Source organism: Dryobates pubescens, chromosome 3 (assembly GCF_014839835.1).
Source record: "Dryobates pubescens isolate bDryPub1 chromosome 3, bDryPub1.pri, whole genome shotgun sequence".
NCBI classification, from domain to species: Eukaryota; Metazoa; Chordata; class Aves; order Piciformes; family Picidae; genus Dryobates; species Dryobates pubescens.
The window spans coordinates 2,728,034-2,740,493 of NC_071614.1; the positions used below are offsets into that span (position 1 = coordinate 2,728,034).

A 12,460-nucleotide genomic window follows, 5' to 3' on the forward strand; every position below is an offset into this window, starting at 1 on the left:
CAGAATGTGCCATTTAGAAACTGATCAACTCCTCCTCCACTTCTACTCTGGTTTTACCTATAGAACTCGTTAAGGCAAACAGCTAATCCATTTCTGAAGAGGTGCTGTGGAAATTGTGGAACAAACAGCAAACATTTGGCATTAAAATAGATAGCATGTATGTAGCCTCTAGTAATATACATTAAGCATTTCTCTTGGACTTCAGGATAATGGCAGGGGGGAGGATGAACATGCTAACAATGTCAAAAAGGCTTAAAATTTAGCGTCCAAGCAGCTTCTAGTAATGCTCCTGTAGGGTTTTTCTTTTAAGCTCTAAGTAGTATAGAATTTATGCAAATGCATTAAAGAATTCTAGCTTGGCAAGTACACCCAAGCAGGTTATTAAACTATATATACAGAAAGTGATAAATACAGAATTAAAAGAGTCCTTCTGCTTCTCTTCATAGCCTGGAAAAAAATCAACAACAGCAACAACAACAACAGAAAAAAAAAAAGAAAAGAAAGAAACAAACAAAACCCAAAACAACCCAAAAACTGTTTGAGGACAGCTCTACAATATTAAACATTAGGTGACTGCAGGGAGCTGGGAAACCTAACTACACAAACTGATTAAAATACTCAGGATGACTTTGTAGTGTTTAATACAACTTCAGTTCGTAGCCAAGGGCACAAGACAACATTGAACAAAAATAATCACATCAATTGACCTAGAAATCAAAGGTAAATAGGTATGAATACAATCTCCAAAATCTGGGGTTGAAGTGAACATTAACCATTTATTCAAAGTTATACAAGAATTTGAAGGATAAAGTCTTCTGCAACAGGAAACCAACTTACAAGTTTCATGTCTCAGTTGAACTGAAGTGGAGGCGAGCGGGGCGGTGGGGGAGGGAAGGGTGAACAAACAAGTTAGTAGGCCCCAGCCAGGCAGCTAGAAAGTAAAAACAGGCTCAACAGCAGCCTCCTCCAGCTTGTTGTCCTCCCTGATTGCCTGCGAGTGTTGCGTTGGCAGCAGCATGTTGAGGGCCAATTTTGATGCCGTTTGCCTGAAACACAGTTTAACAGAGTTATGATTTCAGAAGGTAACACACTGGAAAATGGAGTTCAATAGGCTGTAGAACATTAACACACTTGAAAAGCTTGTTCTTTTTTCAGGAGGTCATACAGCAAGTTCTCCTAATGTAGGCCATAAGTGTAATAAATCAATCATTCGTAGATTATAGAATGGTTTGGGTTGCAAGGGATCTTAAAGATGACCTAGTTCCAACCCTCCTGCCATGGGCAGGGACAATTCTCACCAGCCCAGGTTGCTCAAGGCTTCATCTAACCTGGCCTTGAACACAGGTCGGACTTGATGATCCTTGGGGTCTCTTCCAACCTTAGTTATACTGTGATACTTCCACGGATGAGGTGTCCACGACCTGCCTGGGCAACCTGTCCCAGTGTCTCACCACCCTCACTGTCAACAATTTCTTCCTAATCTTCAGTCTAAATCTCCCCTTTTCCAGCTTCAATTCATTCCCTCTCATCCTATCACTACAAAAGCCTTGTCAAAAGTCCTTCCCCAGCTCTCCTGCAGCCCCTTCAGGTACTGAAAGGTTGCTCTAAGGTCTCCCCAGTGTCTTCTCTTCTCCAGGCTGAACAGCCCCAACCCACTCAGCCCATGAACACAGGGGAGGCTCTCCAACCCCATGATCACCTTTTGTGGCCTCCTCTGGACCCACTCCAACAACTCCACCTCCTTGGTATGCTGGGGGCTCTAGAACTGGACAGAGTACTCCAGGTCCAGTATATATATATATATAAAAATATATACCTTATTAAAAAATGTGGGGTTTTACCCCCCCTAGGAATATGTCCTTGACAAATATAAAGATGCTTTCCATGTCACTTAAATTTGATCTCTGTGTTGAACGCTGTACCTTAAACTCCTACCAGGAGAACACAGAGCAGGGACTCTGCCTGAACGCTACTTGGCACGAGGCTTTAAAAACACCCAAGCGCCGGCTCAGAACAGATGACCTCTCCCCTCCCACCAAAACCTCCATTAGTTTAATAGTTTAATATAAAACTTTTCCTCTCCAGACAGCCTTTCTTTCTGTGTTGAATCAGCTGTGGAGGCTAAGGGCACACGAGTGTTCTGTGTCATCAATAATTTCTCTGATCCCGAAAGGCGGTGGCGACTTGCCAAGAACCCACACACAGCGCAGCTCTTTCATTCATCAAAATCACACTTCTATCTTAACCCTCGCTCCCTCAAGTGGATTTCACCTAAAAATACAGCACTTTTCAGCAAAGTAATACAGTAGCTTCAGAAATTAAGCTCTTAAGGAAACTTTGCGTCACAGTAAATCTCAGATTTATAGCGCTTGGCAGTTGTTCTGCAACAGTGGTAGCCTTGGGGTTTCTGGCACTAGCTCAGTATTGACAGCAGCTGATGTGGTTTCTTCTCGCTCTTTGACTCCTCTTTAATAAAAAGCATGCCCTATGGCTCATTGGTTTTGCCCCCTCTGGGCTGATAGCAACTTCTTGAGGAATCAAGGAGCCAGGCTTGGCATAAAGCCAAATAAATAGCACGGACTGTTGGCTCTTGACAGCGGATTGCAATCAGAGCTCCGTAAGGCACAGGAAAGCAGGCAGCTACTATATGAAACTCGACAGATACAATGAGCCTGCCTTTCCAGACACTCTGATTACTCTCCAATTTAGATTGCACTGCTGAGTGCATTTTCTGTAGGAAAAACCTGAAAGAGAATGGCAAATTTTTCCATGGCTGAGCTGCATTTAGAAAGGGCTTCACCAACACACAGAGTATGGGCTCTGAAGGGTGGTTGGTCAAGTCTTACCTAGCTAAAATGTTTCCCAATGCAAATACTCTGCACACTACTCAAGCTTCTCATTAGTTCCTCTCTGAAGTCCTAACAGCAATATTTCTCATAGTCTAAATCATCTTGTGTTGAAATCTATTAAGCTGTTTGAGTCTTGCCAATTCCATCCCTGCTCTTGGAACAATTCTGCCAGGACTTCACGCTCAAGAGATGTGTCAGGCTGAGAGTCCCAGGTGGAGAATCCACTTAGGCACAGAACAGACACAGAACTGAGAGGAAGGGCAGCTTTTTCACAGGTGGTTACACCAAGCACCTCAGAAACAGTATTCAGGGGCATGTAGGACATAAACCCCCAAACTGTGGCATCAGAAAGGACCACTTCATGCTGTCATATGAAACAAGTCACACCATGTAAAGTTTAATGTGGATGGTAAGAGAGCTCACAGGATCCTAGAAGGATCTGGGGGCTGGAACCCTTCTGCTGTGAGAGCAGGCTGAGGGAATTGGGGTTGTTCAGCCTGGAGAAGAGCAGGCTCCAGGGAGACCTTCTGTGGCCTTTCAGTACTTAAAAGTGCTGGTAAGAAAATTTGGGACACTTTTGAGCAGGGTCTGCTGTGACAGGACAAGGGGTGATGGCTTTAATTAAAGAGAGATTCAGACTAGAGAGGAGGAAGATTTTGTTTGTTTGGCTTTTTTTTTTTTAGAGAGTGGTGAGATCCTGGCCCAGGTTGCCCAGAGAGGAGGTAGATGCCCCAGGTCAGGTAGTCTGGGGCTCTGAGCAACCTGCTCTGGTCACTGATGTTCCTGCTCACCGAAGGGGTGCTGGACTAGATGACCTTGAAAGGTCTCTTCCAACCCAAACCCTTCTATGCTTTCAGAATGTTTCTATTCACTACCACTGAATTCAAATCTGCTTTTTCTATGGCCACAAGCCTCCTCTAACTGCTGCAGATTTTCAACAGCACTATCATTTCAAAACTCAAGCGACATCAGAGGCCCTTCTAGGCTGTTGCATTACAGAAATGCTCCCTGCTCCACCTCCCCACCCCCACCCAGCAGAGAGACAGGCCTGGGTAATCTGTAATTTCAGTAATGTGCCCAGGCAAAATGGCTAATCTTTTATTCCCTGCAGAATCCAGGCACCTAACCCAGGAACATTTCAAAAATCTTTTATGTAACTCTCAAAGCAATCCCTCCCCTACACTGGACAGCTCATGGAGTGCATCTGGCATATCAACATGGTCCCCCATTTACATAGTGGAAAATTATCTTTGAAAACAGATGACACCATATGGAGAAGTGGATGAAAGTGGATTTTCTTCTCTTGTGGGGATTTATATTATTTTGTGCTGCTTCATGGATGGATAGGGTCACTTATTTTAATCCATTTTTATCACAATGGCAGACCATTCTCTGTCCAAAAAGGAACAGACAAAGAGTTCACTGCCCAGCCTTTTAGGGAAGGTGGATTTCATAACATTTATAAGCCACACACACACACACAAAATGTTCAGAGAACCAAAAGTTACCTCATTATTAATGTCAAAAACTCCTTCCTGGATTTTCTCGTAGATCTCTTTTGCAGTGTTAATAAATGCCTGAAAGAAAGGAGGGGGGGAAAAGACAGACACAAACACAATGAATCCCTTCAAGATGCACTCAGTGGAATCCAGTCTGAGGTGCAAGAGCTTTCTTCCTGACCTCAGCAGAACAGGTATGGCAACAGCATCCTCTAACCTGAGGCAGCAGCGGATCCCAGGCTGCTGAGAGAAACTGGGGCTTTCAGAACATCTGTATTCGACAATCTGGTGTCCAGTAATTACAGGGGGGGAAAAGTGGTTTTTAAAGATATATAAATTACTTTTAAATTATTTATTTCTGACCCTTATGGATAGATTGTGTGGCAGATGGTTTCCCCTACCCTTAATATCTTTGTAATAGGCCACTCTAGATTAGAGTGCTTAGCAACATAAAACCACAGGGTACTTACAATGATGATGTAAGGATGCTGTCTGCTGGATGAAACCTTATGCTATCATTTAATATTCACCTAATTTTAAGGACGTATCCCCTTTAATTAATCTTGCACATGACAGGCAGTGTAACATCTTAAGAGCAGAAAGGAGAGGCCCCAGGTCTTGTGGTGATGTCTGAAAACCTATTGTTTGAATTCTTGGCCACCCAGGGCTGGCAAAGTGAACGATGCACTTGTGTGGGGGTGAAGTCTACACTCAAGGATCCCATTCTTTGTCTCTAACTTTATAGGTCAAGTAACGTCTAAAACAATGCACAATTGAAGAGGTGATTAACAGCAGCTTATAATTGCAATCAATATCAAACACAGAGCTCTTTTTGGTTTGCTGTACCCACACCAAGCAAGCACACAAGACAGGCTATCTTCTGCTGAGCCTGTTACAGCAAATACAGATCTAATTCAAACACACACCAAAAAAAAGTAAACAGGGTTCACGGAGAGGAACAAATCATACCTTTCCTCATTTCTACACTGGAAGCATTTGACTGCTGAACTTGCCACCAGAGCTTTGTTTCCTAATTAACAGGACTGATATGTTTTCACCTTTAAAGGCCTTACAGCTCCCCAGAGTAATCAATCTACTGCAGCTCAATTACTGCACCAAGCACACACCGCAGCCAGTGAAGGAGACTCGAACGACTGCAGCAGCAGCAGAGAGATATGAATATGCATAAACTCTAAGTGGGTGATCGAATCATCACAGAGGGTCATGAGAATTTGCAGCAAAATAATGAGCAGAATTAATCATTGCAGATTCACAAGGCACTTAGGAAGCCAGTTCGGTTTTCAAACGGGCGCTCAGAGTAGAGGAGAAAGGTTGGCTGGCGGCCAGCTCCGAGCTGATGACTCAAACTCCTCCGAAGCTGGAAGTTTTCGATGGAAGAAAGGCAAACCCAAACTCATCTTGGCTCCTGATAGCACACTAATTATTGGAATGGCCTCACACGTGGGCCTACTGAAAGGTACAAGTCAAAAACCATGGCAGCTCACCCAGCTGGAAGCTGTGAGGATACTTCCTCGCTTCTTTTTTTTCAGCAGGACATTAAACAGAACTTGGAGTCTTAAAAATGTGTTATGATAAGTTGGTGTAAACAAGCACTTAACAACTGGCACTTGTAATAGTTCTAGGAAGCCTTGGTCTAAGCACAGCCAGGATCTTAGCATTAATTTTACAGATCTAATGTAATTCTCATTAAAACTAATTGAAACCAACAAAATGAGACTTCTAACAGACTCCCCACTCCAAACACACACTGCTGGGGATAAGAATCTCTTCTGGATGCTGCATGCAAGAATGGATCACCCCAGGAGTGCATCTGTCCTCAAAGAAAACAGCAAGATGCACTGGGAAACACAGTGTGATTTGACAGCATTTGATCCTCCCCCCTCTCACCTTCAACACAGCTCTTCCACATGCACTGTACAAAGCAAAAGAACATTGCTGAGGCTCTCTTAATATCAAACATATTGCCTGAGGAACTGCTGAGCTGCAAACCCCAAATGTTCCATTCACCTCAGTCCTACCATTCCTGTTGTCTTGAGAAGACATGCTCTGACTCCCACACTGCCATGGGTGACTCTGGTGCACCATGTATGAGTTTTAAAACAACACAGACTATGGGATCACACAATTGTTTCAGCTGGAAGAGACCTCTGACTCCATCAAGTCCAACCTTCAACTTAAGATCCCTGTACTGCCACTGCACAGGGCAAAATGCCAGCCTGCACTGGGTCCCATGTAGAATCACAGATGCACAGAATGGTTTGGGTTGGAAGGGGCCTTAAAGATCACCTAGTTCCAACCCTCCTGCCATAGGCGGGGACAGCTTCCACTAGCCCAGGCTGCTCAAGACCTCATCCAATCTGGCCTTGAACACCTCCAGGGAGGGGGCATCTACCACCTCCCTGGGCAACCTGTTCCTGTTCCACCCTCACTGGAAAGAATTTCTTCCTAATCTGCAGTCTCAGTCTCCCGTCCTCAAGCTTCAATCCATTCCCTCTCATCACTACAAGCCCTTGTAAAAAAGTCCATTCCCAGCTTTCTTGTAGGCCCCCTTCAGGTACTGGAATGCCACTCTAAGGTCTCCCTGGAGCTTTCTCTTCTCCAGGCTGAACAACCCACAACTCTCTCAGCCTGTCCCCATAGGGGAGGTGCTCCAGCCCTCTGATTCATCTTTGGAGAGAGCAACTGGAATGGTTTGAGCTCCCCATCTGAAACCCAGGGTTTGACAGGAATACAACCCATAATAAGCCTACCTTGTGTTTTCTTCAGTTGGTATGGGTTCTGAAAAAAAATATTGCTGCTAACCAGCCTTGAAAAGAGCCTTGCACCCCTCGAGGCTGCCATTTGTTTCTTGCATCCATGTATTTTAAGTTCCACTTCAAAGTGTGTGTGGAGCCAGAGCCACTGCCTGAGAGCAGCCCCACCAGCAGCGGCCTGCTCGCTCCAAGAATATCAGAGCAGATTTTGGCATCCCATCCCAGTGCCCCAATTAGCAAGGACAAGGAGGTGAACTCTGTATAATTGACTACTTCTAAAAAATCTCTTTTAATGCTGCATGTTCTCACTCTTATCTGGAACAGGCAGTCTACTAAAAACACTCAATTATTTATGGGCAGTTTATCCTATTTGCAGATTAACTGAGCCACGGATGCAGAAAGAGAGTGGTTTCCCCTCAAATCCAGTTTGGATTTATTAGACCATGTGCAGGGGACTGCAAGAACACAGCTGGAGCTCTTCACATGCCAACTTGGATCCAGGTGCAGTTTAGCCACTTCCACACAAGGCAAGACCTTGACCAGGAAGCCCACAGGGGCTCAGCTGGCTGCCTACCTGCCAAGCCTTCTGTGGTTGCACTGCACATGGCCATAACGCTGCTGTCACCAAAGCACCACACAAAGACACTCAAGCACCTCCACCTCAAAGCAGCTCAGGCTGAGGATCCAGCCTCATTTTCATCACCCAAGGAAGGACAGTACCAGATTCAATCTGGATTAATACTCAGTTACCTGAAAGATGGCAAGTACCTCCATGTCTCATGAAAGAAAGGAGCTTAAGCAAAACCAATATCTTAGGCCTCCAAATATCAACATTCTTAACCATTTTCCAGGATAATTAATGGAAACATGTAGGAAAATAATAGAAACAAAGAAATAATGTAACTTCTCTATTTAATGTTTAACTCCTGGTTTTAATCTTCTAAATCACAAATTAGGATTCTTTTATGCATGAGACTCCTGGAAAAAAACCTCAACAAATGGCTGCATGCAAGTTATACAGTGACTCAGTTTCTCACTTCTGTTCCCATTACAAAGGGATTCTAAAATACCTGCTGAGGAAAATGACATTACAGGTGGGGAAGTGAGTCTTGCAAGATGAGATCTGCCTGTTGTACTACACCTACTGCAAAGCTAACCAAAGAGCATTTCCAGCCACAATACACCACTATAATATCACTTTGGGTGATCTGTGTTAGGAGTTTTCAGAGATCACACTGCTGCATGGAAATCAGGAAGTCTCATGATGTTCACCTCAAAAAAAACCCCAAGCAAACCCCCAAACAATACAGATGCTGCATTAATGATAAACTAAAACACACTGAACATAGATTTAAACCAAGTTCAACATCCATTTTATCACACTCAGTTAACAAGTAATGTAGGTTTACTACCCTTGAGATACAACCAGGAAGAATGAATTCTCTAACTGCTAAAAACAATACAAGTAGGGAATTAAGTTCCTTGTACCTCAATTCTTGTGGAAGTTGTCTGCAGGAGCAGTAACAAGCTACAGGCACCAGGATGTAAGTTAGAGAACAGCTCCAATTAGTTTGCACTGGGCAGATGTCAGGAAGGTCACTTCTCTTTCTCAGAAAGCTAACGCTATGACAATTATTTGAAGGCTCAGCTCCAAGCTGAGCACATCAGGAAAAGCTTGTGACTGAACCGCTGACACTTCTCAAAACTCAGATTCTGCAAGCTCATCTTCGCTTGAAAGGAGAACGGCTGAGGCTGGGCACCGCCGGCTCAGCCTGGGCACCGCCGGCTCAGCCTGGGCACCGCCGGCTCAGCCTGGGCACCGCCGGCTCCCGTCCGATGCTGCCCTCTGGTGGCCACAGAAAGTTAAATGCAAGGCTTTGAAACGCAGTTCCATTTTCTCCTGGAAGCTTTTCTTACTTTTAAATGAGGGAGGCTTAAAGGTTAAATATCTCACAATTGTAAAGCATGATCCTCACGCCACTGGGGTCAGCCAACATCCAGAATTCCCCTCCCCTTCCTAGTTTCCTGCCTTATCCTTTACCAGTAAGATACAACACAGATCACCCTAGAGCATCCCAAGTGGACACTTGGTGAGAGTAAGCTCCCAAAGCTCTGAGTTTCTGCACACCAAGACAATACTTTTTACCACTAAATGATCCTTCAGAAAGAAGCCTGGGACACTGAAGGGGCGACAAAGGGGTTAATTATCAAGCAGTATGAGCCTACAGCCCAAAAAGCACCCCAACACAGCCTTATTTTTGAAGTAAAGCTGCACAGAACTTGACAGTGACTGGTGTGTACCCACTGCAATGCAATCTGACAAACCCATGTAAAAGATGCACTGTAATAGAGCTCAAGGTGCCTCCAGAAGTTCAGCAGCTGCTGTTGAACAGTTAAAGGACAGAGCACCTGAGGAAAAAAGATACTCCCCTAGAACACATCTCTTCAGTAGAATCTACAGCTTAGGCTGCCAGATCACATTTTTCCTGGTCCTCTATAAAGCCTAAGACCTTTTATTCTGATGATGCCCAGAAGTCCCTAGAGCCATGGCAGAGTCAGTGTTCTGTACAGGGTAGCTGGGGCACAGTCCAAGGGCCTGCCCCAAGGAGGTAGAAGTTATGAAGCTTCACTGGAACCGGGTGTCCTGCCCCTTCTCTTTCCCACATGAGCTTCATCACTCCACTTTATCATGAGACAGGAGCTAAAGTGCCAGCTTCACATAGCTGAAAGGTCACAGGAACCTTTGGTTTCAAGGAATCCTGGTTTTGATACCAGCTAAGAGATACCTACAGGTTAATACTCTCATGAACTAGACATCCTGCTCTCTTGCAAGTTCTAGTCAGATTAAATCATGTGTCACTTCACTTTACTAAGAAAGCTATTCACATCCTACAATTTTCCAGTTTTATTAACTAAATCCCTCCTAACTCTGTCAGCAGGTCAAAACAAGTGTTTACCAGCAATAAGCTGTGTTTAGGGAGGCTGTGGAGGGGAAATAAAAAGCACTTCTAAAAATCAGCTCCAATTTGGAAGCTGTGGAGAGTCTCATTTTTCCACAAGATGTTCATTTTTACCCTTCAGAGTATCACAAAGGCCACCTTCCCTCCCTTATCTGTGACAGTAGTTCTGCTGTTGAAGCTACAGGGCTTCTGAATATTCATTATCCATTTAAGCAAAAGTATGAAAGGAGCTGCCTGAAGAGAAAATTAAGTTACAGCTGAAACAAAACCATTGAATGACCATCCGGCTACATGTAGCAGAAGTGCTCCACTGCTCAGGCAAAACCATTAAGTCTATTCAGATTTAATCCTAAATAATGAATCCATTATTGCTTTCTATTTATGTGCAGACAACTTGGAGTAACACAGACAATGCTCTTAAGATGAAAGCTTGGCATAGGGCTATATAATCCCCTCCATATGGGAAACAACTTACTAAAACCAACTCCCACACCAGGAGTCAGTGATAGACTAGCACAGCTCAGCGAGATCAGCTGCTGAACAGGGACGGGGGTCTAGGTCAAGGAGGGGTCTCCTTTTCCTTTTCCTCTATTCTGCCCTAGTGAGGCCACATCTGGAGTACTGGCTCCAGTTCTGGGCTCCCCAGTTCAAGAGAGACAGGGAACTCCTGGAGATTATCCAGCAGAGGCTACGAAGATGCTGAGGGGCCTGGAGCATCTCCGTGAGGAGGAAAGGCTGAGCAGTGCTTGCACAGTGTCAAGGTTTTCTGTCTCTTTCTCTGCCTCCTGCAGAGATCAGACTTAGGGAAGGCAAAACGTGAGGGGAGGATGGGACACCCAGCCAGGACAGTTAACCAGAACTGGCTTACAGGCTGTTTCATGTATGACCAGGGCAGGTTAGATTGACATCTGCCAAGGATGCCAAAAGCCTGACTTGCTTTGGACTGGCATGTCTGTTCTAGACTTACTTTTTAGATTCCAGGGCAGACAGCAGTACCTATTGCTCTGATGAAATGCCAAGAAACCCACCCAAACAAGTACATTTACTAATAGAGTCTCAGCAGTACGAGCAGTGCTGTGCAATCAGGTACAACATAGACACTGTCCATCTCATAACACAAACTGAAGAATTGTTCAAGTTGAGAAATCCAAAGACCTAGAGGAGTAATATCTGCAAAAAGTGCAATTCAAAACTACAATATCAGAGTTCAAAGTTACCTCTTCTACATTGGAAGCAGTTTTGGCAGATGTCTCCATAAAGATAAGTCCATGTTCTCGTGCAAATGCTTCACCTTCCTCTTTCTTGACTTCTCGTCTAGATTCTAAATCACTAAAAGTAGGAAAAGAAACCCCAAGTTAATGGCATGGTCTAACCTTTCCTTATAAACATTATCCTTCAGAGACATCCTTCTAAGGCAGGAGCCCCCAGCAGAACTTAGTACATACAGATGAGAATCTCTTCAAGCCCTTACACAGAGTTACTGTAAGCCTTGCACTTAGAGTATATGGAATAGCCTGAGACACCACACTTGCTTGAGCTATCAATCCTAGCTGACACAGATCTTATCAAAGAATTAATGAAATTACTTCCAGCAAGATGTATGTAGATTTAAGTAGCTAGTCCTTGAATGCCAGCTTTAGACACTGTCAATTTAGGCAGCTATTACTGTCTTCTGGTGTAGTGTTACCGACCAATCCCCACCGTAAAGCTGAACTGGTAAGGGAAGTCCATAAACCATTTCTTAACATTTTGATGTTCAGTAACCAAACTTAATTCAGTCAATTTCTGTTCTGATAAGGAGGCTTCACAGCAAAAAATTAAGTTATTTTGAACTACAGCAGTTGTTCTCTCCCACCAGGCTAACATCAGATTTTGAAACTCCAGGCCTGACCCTCTGACAGCATAAGAGTTTGAAGTGACTGTTACACATTTTTTTGTTTCCTGCTTTCCAAGCAGTTTAGATTAAATATTACACAAAAGAACAGGAGAAAAATCCACCAAAAACCCAACACCACCAAACCCCACAAAAAACAACCCTCTGAGACAGGACAACTGAAATAAAACCTGCTTCTAAAGGCATACAGACACAAGTATTTAATTCTTACATTCCAAAGCTTGTTTAAGAACAAGGAGCCCACATTTCATCCTTCTAAGTACAGTGAGAGCAGTAAGAATGCTACATTTACCCATAAATAATGAACACATCATTTCAACAACGTTTCATTTAAGTGGTGCATGTAAAAGTAGCTTCCCAGATACACAACTTTAATCTAACCAGCATGCAAATGTTTCATGGGCAGCCAGTAAAAAGCACATCACACTGGGCCTCAGTGCTGCCATCCTTGTAATTCTGCATGTATTAAAAATACCAACAGTAC

At 43.9% G+C, this 12,460-nt stretch overlaps 1 protein-coding gene across 1 annotated transcript in view; it reads right to left on the bottom strand.

The window, feature by feature from the left end:
• Positions 1 to 492: 492 nt before the first annotated feature.
• The window catches only part of RAB2A (RAB2A, member RAS oncogene family), a 34,802-nt gene continuing 22,834 nt past the window's right edge, over positions 493 to 12,460 (bottom strand). Inside the window, exons 7-9 of the mRNA XM_054179267.1 lie at positions 11,300 to 11,411; positions 4,358 to 4,426; positions 493 to 1,046 (exon numbers count right to left, since the gene is read on the bottom strand). Coding sequence (XP_054035242.1) covers positions 951 to 1,046; positions 4,358 to 4,426; positions 11,300 to 11,411 — 277 coding nt within the window. The 3' untranslated portion in view covers positions 493 to 950. The remainder of the gene's footprint in view (positions 1,047 to 4,357; positions 4,427 to 11,299; positions 11,412 to 12,460) is intronic.